Below are 23,340 nucleotides of genomic sequence, written 5' to 3' on the forward strand. Positions count from 1 at the left end.
GTCTAGCATCACAGGGTAGTTATTCTATTAGGAAAAAAAAAAAAAAAGTTTCATTGACTTCCATGCCATTTAGAACCATCTCTAAATTTATCAATTAATTCACAAAGTGAAATACATACCTGCCAAATAGCAGGTCTCAGTAACACAATGTCACATTAGAGTAATTGCAACATTCATACAGAGAATGTGCACACTACGGTTGCCATAGGAACCTCACAGTGCTTTTTCCTGAGTTCTCAGTTTATAATCTCAAAATAACACTGTACTAAATGTTAAGTATAAAGCACAATAAATGTCAGGGGAAAAAAAAAAAAAAAAAAGAGATCTGATTCATTCAGTACCTCTTGTAGCCCAATTCAGAACAGTTTGTTTAATTTTCACACTCTCAAGTCATTCAGTGCTCCTCTTTCCCTTTGGGAGACATTCCATATTTTCACACAACTGATACAACTGAGTCTACAGGGCTTCTAATAAATGCAAAGACATGAATTAAAGTTTACTTTCAGTATCCCAAAGTTCCTCAGTATTTGCTTTCTAACATATTTAACTGCTATCAACAACATTTTTGCTGTTAAATGCCTGAGACTAAATATAACATTCCAGATAGACATCTGAAAACCACACTGTGGTTTTGTTTGTGCAGCAAACAATGCGTTGCCCTTGTTCCCAACAAATCACAATGCATTTTGTGCTATCCCTACATCTCCTTGCATGCTTTATTTAATACAACATTTCTCTTTATTCCGTATTCAATAAATCTGCATTTTTTCAGGAAGAACTTCAATGGAGTTGTTCTACTTGCTGTGTTATGTTTTCTCACCTGTTCATCTTTGTTTTCTGATTTTATTTCCTGCACATCTTGTCATTATGTATCCTCACACCCTATGAATACTTAATGAGTGAAAGCTAGAATGCTGCAATTTCCACCACCATTTTTTGCAGCATGCAAGATAAAACTTTGACTTTCTATGTTGATTGAAGGTATAGATATTTAAATTCCATCTATACTAAGTCATGTCTTTTGAACTGGGCGAGGCACAGAATTATTACATCTCACTTACATCTCCTGAGATCAGCAGTTGGATACAGTTCAAGTTACAAGTGAAATGAGTTGGGTGGTCTCAGGAAAATTTATTATAAACAACATTGCTCATCTGAAAATTGCACCAAACTGTGAACATCTGTTACTCTGCAAAAGAAACAGAATCTGGAGTACATTAATACTGGGCTCAGTGAAACAAAGACTTTTTAACAAAAAAAAAAAAAAAAGAAAAAAAAAAAAGAAAGTAGTTCTAACAGTTTACAGTTTAAATGCATAACCACATTACAAAATGACACCAAGGCATTATCACACAGAACACATACAGTCACTATAGTTTGCACAGCTCATATGCAGCTTCTTGGGAAGAAATGTGATTACTTTTTTTCCATCTAAAATTCACTGGAGAAACAAAGGAACGTGACAATCAGAGCAGCTCACCAATGGGCTTGTCCTACACATCCACTAAGCAGAGCAGAGTTCAGTCCATACATTCACATAGGCCTCCCCACTAAGCTTGTCATTAACAGCACATGATGCGCGTTACTGCTAAGCTCACAGGGTCATCCATCACCTTCAGTAAAGATAGAATTACCCTGTCCCTAATTTAGGCATCTGAAAGTCAAAATCTATGAAACTCATCTTGGGCTCCCATTGTAATCACTGGAGGAAGCCAGATAGATCAAGGAAACCCTCTATTTCACCTCACAGGCAATCTACAGCAAATAATTCACACCTAGATGTCTAATTGTCAGACATCTGAAGTTAGGTGAAATTAATCCCAGCTCAGTAGACTGAGATCAATATTTTCATCCCATAAACCTCACTGAGCATTCAGAAAAAAATTATTTTCAATCACATTTACTGCAGGCATATAAGAAGCAATGATCTTGACTACTTTCCACTACTAACATTCTGAACTCTCCACTTTGGATCTTTCACACAAACAATTAATGCAATTCCCTTGGTACTAACAGGATAATTTGCTCGTGTGTTTACTCAAAAGTTTCATTTTAACCACAGCAAAGTATATTGGAGGAGAGATATTAAAAGGTACAACCAGTCTAGGACTTCTCTTTGCATGTAAAAAAAAAAAATTAGCAACCAAACTAGTCTTTGCAATATTTTTTTTCAAAAATATTATCTAGGATGATTAATAGGACTCTACAATCTAGATTTCCAAGATTATAAATATAAATTTACCCATAGTGTTTACCCACTGAATACCAAAAACAGTTGGATTTCATTTGTGTGGGGTTCATTATCTGGAAGAACAGAGTCTTAAAATGTCTCAGTACAACAATAACTTGTGTTTGATACCAGAGAAAGGATAGCAGCTGGGCTGGATGTGTAGTAGTTCCTCTAAAGGCAATTGGAATAGCTACATTTTGATTGGCACTGAGGGAACAAGGTGGATGGCACTGAAGTCAAAGGGGAGATGACATTTGCCAGGGTAATGAATGATGATTATATGAACAAAATTCTTGGTACAAAAACTGATATTTTGAAACCTCACACGGACACAACTGACTTATGAAATAGACAGAATTTCAGAGGCATGGCTGTGTGGAAGGCAACTGCTTAAACAGACTGCTGAAACTGAAATGGAAAATGACAGAAAACCCAAGCAGAACTATATATTTTGGCATAAAATTAACATATATTACAGATATGTTTTACAGTTAAGAAAAAAAATAGCACTCAGATGAGAACAGAAGCAAATATGACAATAGTTTACTTCCCAGTTCACATCCATCAAAATTGAAGCCACAGAAGCAATGCCTCTCACATAACTTTAAATAGAAAATTATTACTTCTATGTGACTGAACTGAAGCTAACTGATTCATAAGAGAGCCAGACTTTCTCCATTCAGCAAATAGCAAGGTAGAAACTAATTGTAGGTATTTGCAGAATGTAGCTAGATATATCTGCAATTATAAATATTTCTGCTTTGGAATTATGTACTGTTCAATAATTATATCATCTTTTGCTACATGACCATGCTGTATCATTTCTGTCACAAACATAATAATTAACATGAATTTTTTGATGTTCCAGTTTGGATGCAGACATCCTAGCATAGAACTTGCTTGCTTTGCAGGCTGCCTCTGAGAAGTGTACAACGTGTTGGTCTGAGAAGTGTCAGTATGATATCCACATCATCTATCAACGTATTTTGACTACTGAGTAAAGTCAAGCATTTAAACATATCAAGTACAAGCTATTAAATTATCTTCAATATATCATCACAAATAAGAAGATCAGTGGAGTCATTATACACAAAGTACCATACTTAAAAGCAACATACACTTGAAATGATACTATTTTGGGTTTCTTTCTCTGAAGAATAACAGCTATGAACAAAGGACCTCAAGTGCGTAGGTCAAAACATGAACAGTCAGAGAACAGCTAGTAAGTCCTGCTAAGCAGAAGGTTGTGCAAATGAATGGGAGTGATATGGATCATTCCTGGTAAAGACTGGAAAGCATACCTTCCCTTACCAAGAATCAAACGTGCACTGAAAGGTAGACTGCAACCTCCGGGGCACACCCGTATTCAAAACAATCCAGTGCCAAGTCACTGATAGATTTGTAGGAGCTGCCTTAAGTACCTTATGAACATAAAAAGGATGATGAACCAACTAGAATTACAGTAAACTGGCATACAATCACTGCTAGGCACCATTTGTTGCACAGGAACAATAAAGGTACATTTATATTTGAAGCACTGACAGCTTTGTACATCTCCATAAGCCTTGAAGTTGAGGCCACAAAGCCTTCCTGACCTGCTTGTTAACTATACCACTAACAGTGCTGCACTGTCTCCTGTCTTACTGCCAGCATAACCTGGGATAGATAAACCCATACAAGTACAAATTTATAACCCGAGCTTTAGTTACTACAGCGTAAGACATACCTTTACATCTCTATGCTCCCATCTACAGTATGACTAATTTCACTTATTTCTCATTCTTCTTCCTCCGTGTTTTTATTCCTAAACAAAAAGCTCTATCACACAGATTTGGAAAAGCTTCAAATTTAGGCCTGTCTATCCAGTTCCAGGGAAGTCCAGAGCTCTGCAGTGAGAAAGTAGGCTGTGGACAGAGAAACATAAACAATGAACTTGCTTGCAGCAAGGAACTGCTCCTCACTAGCTGATGCAGTAGCACATGTATAAGATTCTTCCTTTCTATAAAAGCAAGGTAGATCCTTCAGCTTAACTTTCAGGATAACAGTAACTTATTAAACTTAAGAAATTGGACTGTTTATAATCATTTGCTCACACATTCAGTAATTTCTTGTATACCAGGACTCCTATAGGTATTTTATGTTTTTAATCCAAAGAAGGTAAGGTATCTTGAAACAAGCATGATTTAGTAGGTACTAAAAATTCATCTCTCATAGGAAAGGCTTCCATGGAGATCCTCTGATATCTACTAAAGCACAAACTGCCACTGAAGCTTTTAACCTCCTGGTCAAGGCATTTGGAATTGATCCTTCTTGTGTGTACTCTCAGACATTAGCAGAGATGGAACTGACATACTAAGTAAATACAGATTCCACCTGTAAATAAGAACATATTTGCTGGAGACAAATACTAAAAGATGTAAATTCTTTACAGTATGGTTTTGTGGGTGGGTTTTTATTTATACATATATAGATTTTTTATGCTGGATGCATGTGTTCAACACCATATTTCCATATATTACTAAGTTCTGTAGATATACAAAATTAAAAATATTCAAATATTTTCAAATAAAAAAAGAGTTCTAAACATCAAATCTAAAACTTACAGGAAAAAGAAAAATTCAGGAACCATGCTTGCCAGAACTGCCTTAATCCTTCTCAGGCACTCATTTAGGTCTGCCAAGTGGTATTACAGCCCACATGCAAACCGACGGTCACAGCATGGCCGACTGGGGCTTCTTTTCTTCCTCAGTTCTCAGTAGACTGCCATGAGCTAAAGATTGCAGGGAGACCTCTTGTTGCTGTGCCAAGGCAATGCAGACATAGAGGATATCAAGCAGGTTGTGGTCCACTATATTATCGTCAGCAAAAAGAAGATCACTGTTGGTTTAAGTCTATACTAAGTTGAGTATCTATCTTATACCTAATTACTGTTTATCATTACATACACGAGCATCACAGCAGCAGGACTAGGAGTCACATTTGCTAGTATTAGTATGCCAGCTGGGACACTACCAGATCCACAGGTACTGTCTTACCCCATGTTTCTAATTCTACTGAAAAGTAGCACAGAAAAGTAAACTAACAGTGAAAAAAAGTACAGCAAGTTTGTAGTTCTGTACTAAAAACATTGAGAGCTTCTGATAGGATGGGAGAAAACAGGTTTATCTAGACTAAGCACAAAGTACCAACCTCCTGACCCTGACCATCAGCAGCTTCTAGGATTTGATGACAAAAGGAAGCTAGGAGAAAAACCTTCAAACCTGTCACATTGCAATGGGCTGGAACAACACATAGACAAGTTTAAGCAAATTCTCAAGAAATAAAAAACTCAAATGTTTAATCCCTCTTAGCAATCTGAAGCCTAGTGTACAATTGACTATCACAACTACTACAGCTCTGTAGTGCACTCTTTCATACCACTGCATTTAGTCCCTTAGCTAGTGACAACTTGGAAACTTCAGACAATACAAAACCTTTGTCAGTTTTCTTGAAAAGTTATTTTCTACTATTTCTTCTCCATTTAAATATTCAAACTTATGTTTATCAAAGGAAGAGGGAAACCAATTTTGTATTTGTCACACTACTAAGCATTGAAGTAACACAGAAATTTTTGTTATCATTATATTCCTTTACAGTAACCCTTTTGTTTTATGCCTTACAGCATCCCTGAGGTGTGGCACATCACACATGCTATGATCTGTTTTAAGAAACAGCATTTAAGAGATGCCAGTAGAACAGAGTCATAGAATTCCTTGAGAAAATTAGAACCCTCAGGCATCTTTTAATTAATTTTGCCCCATTTCAGATCTTAAAAAAAACCACACACTAAATAGTATTATTAGCATCCAAATAAATGAATCAAGGTGGTACTTTGCCAATGCATAAACATGGCAAGGTACTTTCAATCTTGCCAGATCTCATTTGTACAGCAGGATTAGCGACCATTGTGTTCTGGACCTTTCATATAGGGAAAAGCCTATCTTCCTGATACTGCAAAGCAGCCTGAAAATATGGTCTCTCCTATTGATGATAGATAGTATTGCTGCAGATGTCATTTAGCAGTACCTTGCTACATTTTTGGCAGAATACACAACAAAATATTTTACTAAGACTTAATTTCAATTTTGTTAGGCTTTGTAGCAAACCACCGCTTCACAACAAATACTGCATCCAGGGGAACTTCAGAATCTAATTCTTCTAAAAGAAAACCTCTTGAATGATCTTAAATGATATCCCTTGGTGCTTTGGATCTGTTCTCAAATCGAACAGTTTAAAAAACATCCACAGTCTCAAATGTCAAGATGTTCCAGAAGGCTGGATTGCTGAAATATACCGAAGATTCAGACTCACGAAGAAAATATATTAAAAAAGTTAAGAAAAATGAACTTCAGATTTAAAACTTCATTTTTTCACAGTAGCTGTACCCTCTGTGACATGGTGTAATCTAAAACTTTTTTTTTTTTTTTTTTCCAATTTGGGAAACATTTTTCAAAAGAAAAACATGACAGCTTATTAGAAAAACAATGCCCTTGGGGGAGACAAATTCCTCCAGAAAGATTAGAGAAAATCTCTCAAGGAGTTTGCATTAGATCTGAAGTCCAGCAGAACAGAGTATCGATCCCATATTATCTGAAAAGTGTGTGCGTATATGTATTTTTTCAGTTAGAATTCCACAGCTAAAAAACATAAAGCAATACAAATGAAGGCAACAGCTAAGCAGGGAACAATGACTAAAAATGAAGTTTCTTGAGAAGGAAGGCAGCTGCTAGCGTTAATGTGTCTCATAAATTCCTTAAAATAGTATTTTGATAGTGCTGGAGAGCTCAGCACAACCTTGCCTTCACAGCCACATCTGTTCCCATTCTGTCCCCATGGCAATCAGGCTGCTTCCTACTCAGTTCTCCCCCGGCTGATCTGTTTGGTTTGCCCGAATCTTTTATATGTGAATCACTCAAACACTTACTCATACTTTAAAAAAAATCCCTAAGAATTCAGATGGTGTTAACATATTTAAGTGGTGTGTAGGTGTATTATCTGATGCATAAAATTACAGAGATCACCTTTCTATGAGCAAGTTTTACATTATAGATGAACTTGATAAATTGCCTTTATGATAGGTTTATAATGATCTTTGTTGAACTATGCCACAAATCAGTGCCTTAGATTATTACTAACACTTTGACCTGTAAGCAGCATCCAACAGGAAATGCTGTATGTTTTAATTAAAATCACTCAGAAACATTTTATTGCTTCTTACATTCAAGACAGCCTTGAGCAAGTGATGACTTTAAGCCCTCATATCTCAAAGCTCTGCAATCAGATTGAATGGAGCTGTGGATGCCTAGGAGAGCATCCACCTCCAGATCATGACACCGAGTCTTCGGATCACATTTTATTATGAATAGTAGGGCTTTTTCCATCTGGCCTTGGAGCACCAGGAAATGTAGGCTGGCTCTCTAAAAGCAATTAAGGTTGATTCTTGATAAAGGAGAGGTGGGGTCTGAGGCTCCATCTCCAGTATGGAGGATTCACAGGCTATGGACAGACCCATGCCTCCAGCTGGAGCGGTGCTGGCTATGCAACTTACTGCTCACCAGCTGTCCCAGCTGCTTGTAACTCCCTCTGGCAGGGGCTGCTGGGAGGCTGAGATGCTTGTGTGCAGCTGGTTCATTAGAAATGGACCTAGCTGGCTGGAGCAGTTTGGATGGGAAGCCTCTGGAAACCACTCTCACATGGGCTGAACTGTGCTCAGAACAAACCGAGCTGGCAAATGTGACTGGCACGAGGACACCACACCCAATGAAGAATAACAGGAGGCTGTCACTGCTCGAGTCAGTGCAGATGCAGTCAGGAAAAAAAAGGCCCATTTCCAGAGTCTTAGCTTATACAACAAACTAAGAACTATCCATACCTGGTGTGACACAGATGTATCTGGCATGAGCTTTTCTCAAAGCTGTCATCCTGTCACACTGCTAACACCAGTCACATTTTAACCAACTGGGCTGACATTCCTCACATGATTTTTTTTGTAATTATTCAGCCAGTTGCAAGAATAAGCTTTTGGAACAATTTCCACTACTAACACTTGTTCAGTTATTTCTCTGAAAAGACTGAGTGTCTCTGAGGCTGACACTTTGCAGTAAGACACTATTGCAACTCAAGGCAGTTTTTGTTTCCCTCAGGAAAATCTTTCTGTTTTTAAACAAATCTTAACACTGGGAAAATGAACATTTGGACACAGATTGGAGGAGTTTCGAGGGCTGTGAATTCTAGCACTTTAAACATTCTCTCTGCACAAAATACGATCTGTTTCCACTGTTCCTCATCTTATTAACAACTTCAGGTCTCATCGAGTTTCAGAAAATGATGAAATCCACCAGAAATCCAGAGACAGGTTTAGTGCCCGCTTAAGACTTGGTAGTATCTTCAGCTTGGATCTCTACAGGGCCTTTACTCATTAGTTTTCACAAATCTGAACATTTCACAGAGCTTTTAGTCAAAAAGATTCTACTACTTGAGGATCCGAATATAATTTTATCTGTGGAAAAGTACATCAAGACAAGATCCCTCTGCCAATGCTTGCAATAGAATTCTAGTCCCAAGAATCCCATGTTTTGCTCGCCCATATGGCAGACATCTATTTGGCAGCACTGTCTATCCTCACTAGAACACACTTCTCAGCACAACTACAACTTAAGGTCCATATCAGGAACACTGGTAGCATCTGTGGACTAAAGACTTTTGTTGCCAGTTATCTTTTAAAAGATATAATGTTGCAAATTTTTAATCTCTGTACAGGTGTTCAGTTTCAACAGGGCTGATCACCAGCTGCTCTCCTGAAAAAGGTTTAGAAAATTAATATTTTTTTAATTGTAGTACATGTACAACCATTTACCCATCGAATTGATCTTCTGCAGATAATATGGAGTTCAATCCTCTGGAAGTATTGCAAAATTTGGCCTTAAAGTTCAAAGGAATTCATTCTATCAGGTAGGCTCTAATTTCTAATTCTTCCGTGGCTACTTAACATCAAGGAAGATGAAATGATCATCAGCCAAATTGTGCTAATGAAGCAAAATCAAGGGAATTCAGAACTTACCCAAGAGAAAGCCTGTAACTAACTGCAAGAGCCGATGTGGGTTCCCTTTCATCTCAGAACACACGTTTTTCTCAGATCACAAGCTGTGTTATGACAGCAGGTAGGTATGGAGATAAACAATCATCATAACACTGCTGAGGAGTTTGGGGATTGGTTGCAAATCATTAAATCCAAACAATGCACTTAGTCGTTTCTTTTCTGTTGCTGCAGTAGTAAAATCACTAAGAAGTTACTTGCTTGTAAGTTGATCGCAACTTAACATTTTAAGATCTAAATGTAAAGTTCACACTTAAAAAATAAGTTCTGTACGATAAAATTATCTTGAATAGGAATAGGTGATTATGCAAAGAACGGATGTACATTGCACACAGTGGTTACAGTCTGATGTCTCACGCTGCTGTGTTTTTCAAAATCTAAGTATTTAATAATGGCATATGAAAAGTAAAGCTGTGTGGCAGAAAAATAAACTATTTTACTACATTTACTAACTAGCTTTCAGCTTACTCATTAAAAAATCCCGGTCTCCTTACTCCTACAGTAGAGCGGTTTAGCAAAACTATTTACTGAAATGGCCTCATACGGACAAAAACATTCAGATTTCTACTAAACAATGATTATTTTGTTGCTTGTTTTCAGAATTTTGCAGCAGTAATGGGCCCGTTTATGCCAAGATTAATAACCAACAGTTGTAAATATATTTCAAACAACTGGAGGCTGAAGAGGAAACAGATCATATCAATGGATTTGTTTGTGAACCGGCTTGAATGCAACCATTGTGCACGGATTACAATTCAAGGCCATTTTTCTCTATTAGTTATGTTCTGGAAACTATAAATAATGTACTAATTTTAAAGGATTGCATGAATTGGCTCAGTCCACAGAATCTTTTACAAGTTCCCTCCAAACTAGCAAACAACGATCCTTTGAAGTTCATTCATATTTTTTCAGGATGATTTTCAACAAAATCTTCCTGCTACTAGAAGATGGAAAATGCACTTCTAGAATCCACAGACACTGCATAGAAAATAGATCAATATTCTGCAATAATCTTTGCTTGACATGGAATCTGTAACTATGATATATCATCTGACTGTCACAATACATCTACTATCCTCTTTCAGAAGCGCACTATGCACGTTCAAGATAACAGAGATGATTGGTCTGCTGTCATGTTAGACCACACGGGTATACCCAAAGAAATCACAGAAGTCTATAAGAAAATGATCAAACTCATTCCTAGTTTAGCTCAATATCCTTTTCATGGGAAAAGCTACGCCATCGAGATTCATTCATCCTGCTCCAGAACATGAAGTTTACTATCATACTAATTTAGTATCACATAATAATTCTAAGAATGAAATAGACAGCTAGAGATAATTATATGGGAGAAAAAAAATTCAGAAGAACAAGTGCACGTAAAGGGCACACTGGTCTGCCTTGGATCATATTTGCAAGCCCATCTTCCTTCTCTATTGCTTTTTATTCTTGACTTCAACTTTTCACGTATCTGAAAACTTTTTAAAATTTTCATATGAAATGCAGAGCTCTGACTCCCTGTGCAGGAGTGATTACTTGGGAAGAAAATTCAGTACAGTGAAACTGAATCACAGAATCAGAGAATGGCCTGGGTTGGAAGGGCTCCAAGGCTCATCAAGTTCCAACCACCCTGCCACAGGCTGGGCCACCAACCTCCAGATCTGGCACTAGAGCAGGCTGCTCAGGGCCCCATCCAACCTGGATGTTCCAGGAGCATCCACAACTTCTCACGGCAGTCTGTTCCAGCACCTCACCACTCTCTCTGTAAAGAACTTCTCCTTGATATGCAGCCTAAATCTTCCCTCCCTCAACTTAAAACCATTTCCCTTTGTCCTGTCGCTGTCTACCGTTGCAGAAGGTTGATTCCCCTCCTTTTTATAATCCCCTTTTAAATACTGGAAGGCTGCAATCTGGTCTCCTCACAGTCTTCTTTTCTCCAGGCTGAACAAACCCATCTCCCTCAGCCTGTATTCATAGGGGAGGTGCGCCAGCCAGATCATGGCTCTCCTCTGGACCCTCTCCAACAGCTTGTTGTATTATTCTTGTACTGGGGGCTCCAGACCTTAACACCCTTCTTCTGATGGAGCCCAGGATACCATTGGACTTCTGAGCTGCAAGAGCACACTGCTGGCTCATGTTAAGTTTTTCATCCACCAGGACCCCCAGGTCCTTCTCCACAAAGCTACTCTCAAGGAGTTCTTCTGTACATGTATCTGGGATTACTCCGACCCAAGAGCAAAACCTTGCATTTTTCTTTGTTGAACCTCATTAGAATCACACGGGTCTACCTTTCAAGTTTGTCCAGGTCCCTCTGGATGGCATCCTTTCTTTCTAACGTGTCAATGGCACCACTCAGATTAGATTGTATTCTCCCACTCAAAAGTCTCCATTTATAACTTATGCTATATTCAAGCCCAGTCTCTTTGAATTTGATATCTAAGATGTTGCCAGATTCTATCAGTATTTCCATTGTTTTCCCTTAAAACGTTGCATGCAGCTTATCCATACCTGCATCATATTTCAGGAGAGGACTACTTTAGTATTTCTTTGTCTACCCACTGGACATATTGGTTCTTAAACCTTCAATTCCTGTAACTGAATGCACAGGTTGCAGCCTTGTCTGAAAGCATATTTTTACTTCCTATAGAAACTGAACTGTATTTTTCCATTTCCTTAGCTCACCAGAATGCTAAAATGATGCAGTATGGATAGCTAGGAAGTTTATATATGTGCACAGAAACTTAAAAGCTCAGATGTAGGTCAATAAAGAAAAAAATAGGTGTACCTAATTTGTAAGCAAATTTTGTATCCGTAGGTGCAGAAATATACCACTTACAAAGAAATAATTACATCGGTCTACCTCAGATCTTAAGAACATAAACAGTATTTTTAAATACAGTTTCTTACGTTGGACTTCTGAAAATTACTATAAAATAATGAATTAACAGTGTTTTCCCATATTACTTTTATATAAACAAAAGTCAGTAAACTGACATGCCAATGAGATCCTGAAACAAGGCAATACTTGCATAACATGGGAATTTTTCTCATAAAAATAATCAGTCTTATGTACATATTTCAATACCTCCCAAATCAAATAAAACCATTCTGATTCTAGAAGTACAAGCAGCCACTCATATTGCCAATACCCAGAGAACTTAAATGTAATGTTTTTTAAAAAATCAATTCATTTGCATGAAGAAGTTTAATGATATTGTCACTGATGCCAATATCTGATTTTAGGTCACAATTGCAGCCCATTTGCACTACACAGTTAAATCAGGAACTCCCCAGTTTAAAGTATGACCTCTAAAAGTTGACTAACCTTTCAGTATTGAAGCTGGAATGAGACAATTCAAAACTCCCATGAATTTGAGCTGAAGTTAGTTGTTGGTTTTAAACAGCTGGAGGGGAGGGAAAGGATACATATCTGAAAGAAGTACATTGAGAGCAGCAGGATTCCCTTTTGAGAGAAATAGAGAGCAGTTAGTAAAAGGAAGCAGAATAAATCGTATGAAAAGAACTATGTTTGTAAAACAAAAGAGGAATGAAAACAGAAAAAAATGAGTCAATATAATAAGTCTTTATAGAGAGCAGAACAGAAAAGGCAAAAGGAAGGAAATTAGCAGAACTGGTAGTGCTTCAAAACTTCACACAGTCTTACTTATAAAACTGTAATTATTAGAATCGTGTTGAAGTGTAAATCACTGTGGGTATGCTGTTACAGAATAAACTGACATGAAGGCTTTGGTAGTCTCATATAAAGCTGGGAGGCAGAGTCATTCAAACTCATAACAGCTCCAATGTTCTGACCAGAGCTGTGTTGCACAGGGCTATGATCTGAAATTTCAGAGAAACTCCCCTTACCTGTAACTGAACTGGACCCAGCTGTAGTTCAAAACACAAAGGACAGCAGGCAGTGGTACTTTTGTCAGCATTACAACTACAGATCGCTCACTGAATGAACCCACAAACATTAACGTCATTTTGAATTTACACTCCAATATTGCTCAGCTTCTCAAGACAAGGCAGACATCAAGCACTGCTCCAAGGACAGTTCTGTTCCAATCAAGAATAGTTTCAGTCTGACATCTGATGGGAAGCTTTTATGAGAAATATTTATTTTCTAGAAATTAGATGCAATCAGTAGTTCTGGTGAAGGAGTTAACTTCCTGCTGAAGCACCCAAAATATCCAGCCATCAAATGCTAAGATAATCCAGAACTTTATATATATATATATATATATATATATGTATTGTACAGTCTTTGTATTGCACATGTCCTTCACACACCTTACTAGTTCTTGAAACAGAAGCCCTAGGACCAAGCTCTAACCAAATGGAGACAAAAGGCTCTCATACTCTTCTCTCCTATGATGGAAAAAAAAGGTTGGATTTGCAAAAATTTAGGAAAAGCATATGGTTGTTGAGAGCAGAGCAAAATGCCCACCAATCAGCCTGTCTGTGGAAAGGACACAGAGATACTGTGGAAGCTCCTGAACTCAGCAAGTTCCATTTGTGCTCAAAGAGAAATCATCCCATGCATTCAGTGTACTTCCTCAGACATTTCTAGGACAACTTCTAGAAATGCTCCCTCGCTATGGGTGTAAACGAGAAGTACAATGTGGAATATAAATATGTACAGCTTATGCAAACAGAAATTGTAATCACACACTCCAAAAAGATGCAGGCCATCTCATTATTATTGCCCCACAGAAACAAATGAATCATTACTGCAGAACTTCTTCAGAAGATAACAGGAGGACTTTGAGCCTGCCTCAGCACTGCATTTGGTTCAACATCTTATTTAATTTTCTTATAAAGCACTATCATCATCTAGTGGTATATTTTGCTTCCATGTAAACTGCATGTTATCAGGAACAAAGCACTTCATTTACTTAGCATTGAATATGGCAGAGATTTATTTCCTTGAAGTTGTGCCAAACTGTGGGGGGATACAAGGAGTGTAAAGAGAAGTAACATGAAATAACAACAAAACTGTTGAGGATTTCAAGAACAAACAACATGTAGACATTCCACAACATGAGAACTTCAATAATTTTATGTCCAAAAGTGATGACAGGCTAAATAAAAAATACAGCTTGAGGATGCTTCATACTATCACTCACACTATTCAGAAAGTATACAGGGTTGTGAACAAATATTTTGGGAAAAAAAAAAATCACAAAAAAATATTTTGAAACAAAAAGATTTTTCAAAGCTTTTTTCTTGTAATTAAAAAAGTACCACAATTGTGAGAGTCCACTATTTATTATGAACACACAACTGGATGTTGACTTACGTGGTAACTTTTCAGTCTAACAAAATCGACTTTCATGGAGATGAATCTTTCTGAATTTCTGCTGAGATTTTTGATGTGCTCCACAAGGTCAGCACAGAACTTGTAGCCACCTTTGAGAACACAGAGAACCACAATATCATTGTCTCCAATGTCTTGCATAATATCCTTAGCCAGTCGTTCTGTCCTGGGGCAAAAAAAAAAAAAAGAAAAAAAGATGAAATAATGTTAGGTGTGCGTTCCCTAAGTTTATGGTATGCTTTCTTATGGTTACAAGGAAATAGAATCATAAAAATATTGCATGGCCCACAGTCTGCTTCAGCACCTTGACTTGGTTTGAGTGGAATTGAACAACAGGCAGATATGCAGGCTGGATGCAAGATGCAAAGCATGTGAATCAAGCTGGATATGTTTAAATTTATTAATCTCCTAATTATATAAAACGAGTAGCACATCTCACTGTGTGCTGAATTCACAAGCACTTCAGAGACTTCAGAGTAATAGGTGAAACACTGCATTCAGTTTTGTCTTGGAGGAAACTTCAATATAAATTATTTCCGTAAAACGACATACCTGATTATTTTATTTGCTACCTGAGAACATTAAATCAAATGAAAGAGAGGGAGGAGAATTATTAAAAAATATTTCAAACTGACAGGCTTTGGAGAATGCTACAAGTACAGTTTTAATAAGAATATAAGCAAGGACTATAAAGACATATCACAGAATCACAGAATCACAAGGTTGGAAACGACCTGCAAGATCATCCAGTCCAACCACCCTCCCATTCCTATCAGTGCCACGAGCTACTAAACCATCTCTCGTAGCTCCTCATCCAGGTGCCTCTTGAACACTGCCAGGGACGGCGACTCCACCACCTTCCTGGGCAGCCATTCCAGTGCCTGACCACTCTCTGAGAGAAAAAGTTTCTCCTAATCTCCTTATCTCATCAATAAAAATTTTATGTAGAGTGCAGTGTAAGTGCCTTGTTCTTGGTCTCACACATGAGAATAATCAAGGTTATGTCCTGTTTAACCTGCAGTTGCAGGATCTTCTCTTCAGTTATTCTGCATTGCAAACACAATGTGGCAGATTGAAACCAAAAGACACAACATTTCTGCCACTAGTACAGAACAGAACTAGTACAGAATTTTTCAAGACGAAAACAATAAACTTGAATGTTCATCTCAAGTAGTTTTCATTTCTAAAGAACAAGGTAGAGAGTATTTTAGATCTAAAACAAATACCTGGTCACTGCTAGAGGTAAAACTCAGATCAACAGAAAACTGAAAATGCCATTTAATGTTCTGAGCAAGAACAACTCAGTGCATTGTTTTCTGTAGAAGCTTTTTTTCTGGAAAGTTTTTTGATAAGTCTCTGGATTAGATTAGTAGATTCAATAAGAATACATTTCTTGGCAATACGTAATTTATCAATAGATAAATCCCATAATTTATCCTGCATCTTTCATTATCATATTTTTTTCTCTACCTGCAATAGAAATGTGTTTGCCCCTATATATAGATATATACATTGAACTTGAGTGAAATCTACACTTATGCATGTACCAGCGAAGAACAGACACTAAACTGAAGCTAACAGACTAGTTATGAGCCAACATGACATATTTTCACATCTTTGTAATGCTCAAGAAAATTATGTAAAGCAATAATTCACATTTTTAGATTCAGAAAACAGATGTATTGTGAGATTATCTTGTTAGATCTTAAACATGTAATTCTTTTTATTGAAGTACAGACCAAGATTAGTAAAAGTTTTTCACTTATTTTTTCATAAAAAAAGTCTTTTGTCATCTCTTATCAAGTCTGAGAGTTATGGGGAAAACTTTTTATTCAGAAGAACCATTTTTCTGATGATATTTATTTATATTATTTCTTAGATTGTCTTAGGAAATGAAATTTCCAAAAATTCCAAAGACCTGTTAGTATTTTAAATGAGTATGAACTCCAGAGCAGACAAAAAGGTGCTCAGTAAAAAGATGCCAGTTTTTAAACCTACGTACAGAGAAACAAGAAAATTTTCTCAAGTGCTGAGCCTTCTTCCTACAAGAAAATTTTGCATGGTCACAATATATTCAATTCTGTTTTCTTGTCCATCAGAACAGAATGAGCCTTTTCTGGAAGAGTACAAAAATACAGTGGAATTCATTTTGTTGGAGTACAAAAACACCAAACACCACTGTTACTTCAGACAAATTTATAGTGAATCCCATGAGAAATAAAGTAGTAACATATTTATTTAAAAAGATGAATCAAGAGTCAGTTGGCCTTACACAAAAAAAGACAAAAAAGTCAACACAATGGTAGCTGAAAAGGTGATGAAAGAAAGCTTGTGTTTGAAACAAATATAGGAGTTATTACTCTTCCTTAAGATGAATGTTTACAACCTTCTTTCAAGGAGTACCAACAATTTTAATACTTGCAACTGGCTGTTTAAATGCGGAAGGTAGAAAGCTGCAGATTAAAAATATCCCATGAAATCCATTCAGACTGGTTGGACTAGATGATCTTATCAGTCTTTTCCAATCTAAACGATTCCATGATTCTATGCTCCCAATACTTTCTTAAAAATTACCATTTTTCATTTTGTAATTTTTGAAAAGATTTTTAACAGCATATCAAATTAACAACTGAGTATCAACACTGAGTTGGACTACCACAAATATCAAAGCAACTTAGCTGCATGCACTGAGAGCATACAGGAACTATTACTAGGAGGTATGATGGTTGATGAAGCCTAGGCAGGCTGGCTCTCTACACAGCTTAAATGACAGAAGTCAATGGTGCAGTCTGGAACAATCGGGTTAGTCTACATTAATGATTTCTATTAGGGAATTCTCAAAGTTGTACTCAATTAAAGATTTTTTTTTCTCTTTTTATGTAAAAAACATACTACAGGGTGCAAGAGAAACATTCAAGTATTACTATGTGCAGAACTTTGTATTTGTCCTTCCTGTGTCGGTTCATCCCTCCTGTACACTGTGACTTCAGCACCAGTGTCTCTATATGATCACATTCTCTTTTTTGTGGGAATCCTGTACCATTCAGTGTCCAAATCAGAAGCTAGGTGAAACAAATTACACAATGAGTTGCAAGAGACAGCAAGTCTATCATTTCTTAACTGTCAAGCAGTATTTTTACATCCCAAATTAAACAAATAAATGTATAATACAACATATTAGGACAAATGTTATATATACACTGCCTGCAGATAACACGGATAACAAAAAAGAATTCTAATACTGACCAAAGTATTTATTTAATAACAAAAAAAGCCACACATACCTGTCAACAATAATGCCATGCGGAATAAGCACGTATTCCAAATCTCCATAGTAGTGCTGTGGATAAGTGAACAAATCCAGACTGTATCCAGGCCAATCATCTGAAATCTGAGTATTAAATAATACTGTTAGGAATACCCAATGGTGTTTGGCAGTATATAACTGATATAAACTCATTCATTTAATACACTGGACTGAAATAATAGAATGACACACACTCTTCCATATATGCTGACACATAAAAAATAAGCTTCAAAATTATGTAATCAGAAATTATTATTTCATTTTTTCTACTCATTACTTTGCTTTTGTATACCTCAGAAATTAAGTGTTAGTGGGGTTTTTGTTTTGCTTTGTTTTTCCAAAGAACATGGGAAAATTCAATGAGTTACAGTTAGATATAGAGGGGAAATAATACTGAACTAGAGCAAGTCTAAGTTTCTTACTACTTTCAAACCGGAAATACAAATGTAAGATTTCCAGAAAGAAAGGACTCTGCAAAGGCAGATTCAGACAGTGGGCTTGGAAGGTATAAAATCATAAATTAAAAGCATGAATTCTGCTTTAGAGGTAGTGTAAAGCCACATATTCTATAGACAGAGCAGTACATATAGTAAATTATGTGCTTCATGGACTGTATTCATAAAAATCAGTGAAAGACTGTCTTGCCAAAAGCAAGGTTCCTAATTTAAGTAAGTCATCAAAGATAAACTTTTACCAAGAGTTCATGTGTCACCTCAATATCAGCTAGTCTGTAAACTCACACATTTACAGCAAAAAGTATTTTAAGATTTAATACACATTAGCTTCATAACTGTCAGAGTACAACAACTATGAGAATACAATGGTAGTAGAGATTATATAAGGCAAAAATCAGCCAGGCAAAGTTATCAGTAGATTCCTAAGAGAAACAAGATGCTACAACTCCTCACCAACAATTTTCACAATACAATTCTGCATGAAAAACAAGACCTGCAAGTTAAAAATCTTTCTTGGAATCATAATTAAATTTTGCTTCAGTATTGGTACATAGATTCCAGTCTGTACAGATATGTGTAGAGACTGGGAGAAGAACCCATAGAGAGCAGCTCAGAGGAGAAGGACTCGGGGATTCTGGTGGATGAAAAGCCAGATATGAGCCAGCAGTGTGGAAGGCCAACAGTATCCTGGGCGACATCAAAAGAGGGGTGGCCATTAGGGTGAGGGAGGTGACTGTCCCCCTCTACTCTGCTCTTCTGAGGCCCCATCAGTAGTACAGCAACCAGGTCAGGGACTCCAAGCACAAGAAAGATCTGAAACTGTTAGAGAGGTCCAGAGGAGGGCCATGAAGATGATCAGAGTGCTGAAGCGCCTCTCCTATGAAGAAAGACTGAGGGATTTAGGCTTGTTCAACTCGAAGAAGAGAAGGCTCAGGGAAACTGTACAGTGGCCATCCAGTACATAAAGGGAGCTTATAAGAAGGATGGAAACTGAAAATTTACATGGACAGGTAGTGATAGGACAAGAGGGATTGGTTTTAAACAAAAAGAGGGGGGATTTAGATTAGATATTAGGAAGATATTCTTCACTCAGAGGGCAGTGAGGCACTGGAACGCCCAGAATGCCCAGAGGAGCTGCGGATGCCCCATCCCTGAGGTGCTCAAGGCTGAGTTGGATGGAGCCCTGGACAGTAGGATCTGGTGGATGTCAATCTTGCCCACGGCAGGGAGTTGGAACTAGAAGGGGTTCAAGGTCCCTTCCAACCCAAGCCATTCTATGATTCAGAATAAAGTGATACCTAACAGGTTTACTTCACAGTCACATTCCTCGAGTAACTTATTGTCTTTCTCCTTGATCATGTGAACATTAGTTAGCAGGAAAAATGCTGAGAGACTTGCCTTTGAGAAATGCACCTCTGCATGGCATTTCTACTAAACATGACTTCTAAATGCCAGTCTCTGAAACTAACCTCTACTTACAATTTCATCCAGTAGAGCAACAAACCATGACACTAAGATACCTAGGCTAACATGGCATACTTGTTTCTGAGCTGTTCCTCCACATCTGTAATCTTGTTGAAGTTACCTGCAGTGCTGTGTAGTGCTGCATGATAACAGCGCTACATCTCACAGATTTTTGGTTGGTTGTGTTCTATTCCACATCCGTGGACAACTACAGACACCCATACCATCAGGTGTTCTTAGCTCTGCACAATAGTTTCTGTATTAAAAAAAAATAATAATAATAAAACAACAAACAAAACCAAACCAAAAAGCTTTGTTGGCAACTAGTATGCCTGCGCATAAAGAGCATGACTCAGAGATCACTGGAATCAATGAAAGCTTTTCCTGACTTACACAAGCCTTGAGACTACACATAGGAAAAAAGTTATTTAGTTATGTTCCTCGTTTCCACAGAAACAGGAGAGTATAAATATACTCCTCAGCAAGAATTTTAATGAGGCAAATCTTGCTTCAAAAACATTGCCGCTGAAGGCCTGGGAAGCCTATTTTCCTGTCTTCCTTCTCAGGGCATAGAGGTGGGTGACACTTATTTAAATATTTTGTAGCAATGAACTGTCTGGCACAGTCCTGCGCAGAAGCACTTTAACATAAAAGGAAACAATTTCATGTAGTGATCTGAATTACGTAAGAGCTAAAAGCTCTCACAAAAAAATTCCAATATCAATTCTTTAAGTCAGTATCACTTCTTTACGCATCTTTCTCATCAAATTATATGTTTCTAAACATGGTGCACATCACACAAAATGAATTGAAACTGCTTCAGAATTCATACAAATAAGTTACAAACTATCCTTTCTGAAACAGCATCAGTATGAGACCTTTATGCTTTTATCTATCCTTCTGGTTCTCAGGAATAAAAAACTAGAATAAAGAAGTTCTTATTTACAAGTGTCCACTGGCATTTGGCAAATAAAATTAAATTCATATGTATTTTCTAATTAATTGCTTTGTAATATAATAAGTCCATTCCATAGTCTACTTTTTTTTAGACTGACATTTCCCAACAATATGCCTTAGAAAATCTGATTTATCCCAAAGCTAATCAGAGTGTTATGCTGTAGGACAATCTTCAGGTAACTGCCAATTTTGATGAGCATTTTGCTTGTGAACTGTGTGATTACCCTCAGTAGCAAAAAAAAATTTAAATCTCAAATTAAATTCAACTTCCATTCCATTGAATCTCAGCTTCATTAAGGTTGGAAAAGACCACTGAGATTATCTAGTCTAACCATCAAACCATTTCCACCATGCACACTGAGCCACGTCCCTCAGTGCCACATCTACACAGTTCTTGAACACCACCAGGGACAGTGACTCCACCACCTTTCTGGGCAGCCTGTGCCAATGTTTCTGAGAATAAATTTTTCCTAACATCCAACCTGAACCTCCCCTGGCACAGCTTGAGGCTATTCCCTCTCATCTTTGTTACTTGGGAGAAGAGGCCAACCCCCACCTCAGCACAGCTCCTTTCAGGCAGTTGTAGAGAGCTACAAGGTCTCCCCTGAGCCTCTCCAGATCAAACAACCCATATCCCTCAGCCACTCCCCATAAGGCTTGTGCTCCAGATCCCTCACTAGCTGTGTCGCCCTTCTCTGGACACACTGGGGACTCAATATCTTTCCTATGGTAAGAAGCCCAAAACCAAATACAGTGCTCAAAGTGCAACAAGTATTTCTGGCTTTAATCCTTGAAAAACCTAAGGAAAATTTTTGATTGTTTTGACCAGATAAATAAACATAGATATTAATTATATTGGTACACAAATGTGTTTAAAAAAACTCACAGTGAAAGAAGCAGCTATTTCTTAAGTTCATGTTCAGCATGTTCAAGCAGCCCAGGAGAAATTTCTTGGTGAGTCTCCACAAAGCTGATCGAATGTACACAAATAAGAATACAAGAACACATGGCAAGATCTGAAAGACTTCCTTTGAGACAGAAAAGAGAAAACGGAGAAATCCTACTGAACTACCTTCGGAGGAACACTGCTGGCTTTGTTGTCCAACCAAGTGGGCACACAAGGGGCTAAGCACAGCTCTTCCCTTAAAGTAACAAAAGCCTGGGTTCTGCTTTGGTACGAAATAAGACAGCTGAGCACCAAGCAAAATCCGTGTTTTGTAAATGCAAACCTTCTCCCGGTAGTTTTTGGAAGGGTACCAAGCAAAAGACACAAAGTCAGTGCAGCGAGGAACATACATCTCTGCCGTAGCACTCTCTCGCACATTACGACAGGCACTGACCATGGCAGAGACCACCGGGAGAAGGCAGCGGCCGCAGCTCAGCCCAGGCGCAGCAGCGGTCAGGGTGTGAACGCCGAGCCGCCGCTGCGGGAACATGAGAGCGTTCCCAGCGGGGTGCCAGCGATACCGCGCAACTCGGTGTCCGTTTTATAGGATAAATTCACTTGCGCCATGGAACAACGAGCACATTCCTTCACTTCTGCGTCATTCATTCATTCCCACAGCGCTCAAGCGCCTTTCTGAGGTGCTCGCTTCCTCCCGCCACACAAGGGCGCGGAGCAACGTGACGGTGCTTCCCCACGGGCCCGCACCGCGCCAAGGCAGCCCGGCATCGCGGCGGGGGCCGGAGCGGCTCTATGGACACCTCGAGCTCCATTAATCAATACGTTCTGTCAAAGCCACAGCACGGAGCAGGGCTCGGAGCGGGGGCAGGGCCGGGAGCGAAGCAGGGGACCGGCCGGGCCGAGCGCAGAGCGGGCGGGAAGGAAGGAAGGGGCGGCGGGGAAGCGGGAGGGGTCCCGAGCGGCCGGGCCGTGCCGGGCGCCGCTTGCATTTACCACAACGCCGCGGCCTCCGCCTCCCCGCGCCGCCGCACCACTCCCGCCGTGCCCGGCCATCTTCCTCCGAGCCCGCCCGAGGGGCTGCGGCGGGGCGGAGTCGAGCAGGGCCGGGCCGTCCGGTGCCCCCGGCCCCCGGCGGGAGGTGGGCGGCAGAGGGAACGGCTGGGAGCCGGGCTGAGGGGCGAGCCCCGGTGTAGGCCGCGGAACTGGGGGTGTGCGTCCCGATCAGCGGCTTTCGGAGAGGAAGTACCGTGATGCACGCGTTAAAATGTGTGCCTTTCCGAGTGAGGAAACGGCGGCGCGTGCAGAGCTTTGTCTATAAAAGGCGGTTGGAGATGGAAGGCGCCTGGAACTGTCTGAAGCTTGAGAAGGGCAGCGCTGCCGGCAGGCTGGGCAGGAGCGAGGCACCGTGCTGGAGATGTGGGTGCAGCCCGATAAGGGGCCCGGGCCGAAGGAGCGAGGTGGTAAGATTAAAGCGGTGTGGCTTAAACGGACGGTTTAACAGGTTTGCACTTACACTCTAGAGAAGGAGAAAAACGAACAAAAAAAAACCCTGTCAGGGATTTTACTTT

The 23,340-nt window shown here is 38.9% G+C and overlaps 1 protein-coding gene across 1 annotated transcript in view; it reads right to left on the minus strand.

Moving 5' to 3' along the window:
- PRTFDC1 (phosphoribosyl transferase domain containing 1) overlaps nucleotides 1-22,825 on the minus strand; it is a 44,782-nt gene extending 21,957 nt beyond the window's left edge. The window contains exons 1-3 of the mRNA XM_042889151.1: nucleotides 22,766-22,825; nucleotides 17,970-18,076; nucleotides 14,668-14,851 (exon numbers count right to left, since the gene is read on the minus strand). Coding sequence (XP_042745085.1) covers nucleotides 14,668-14,851; nucleotides 17,970-18,076; nucleotides 22,766-22,825 — 351 coding nt within the window. The remainder of the gene's footprint in view (nucleotides 1-14,667; nucleotides 14,852-17,969; nucleotides 18,077-22,765) is intronic.
- Nucleotides 22,826-23,340: the final 515 nt, after the last annotated feature.

Source organism: Lagopus leucura, unplaced genomic scaffold (assembly GCF_019238085.1).
Source record: "Lagopus leucura isolate 7727_CA_CO unplaced genomic scaffold, USGS_WTPT01 Super-Scaffold_100157, whole genome shotgun sequence".
Taxonomy (NCBI): domain Eukaryota; kingdom Metazoa; phylum Chordata; class Aves; order Galliformes; family Phasianidae; genus Lagopus; species Lagopus leucura.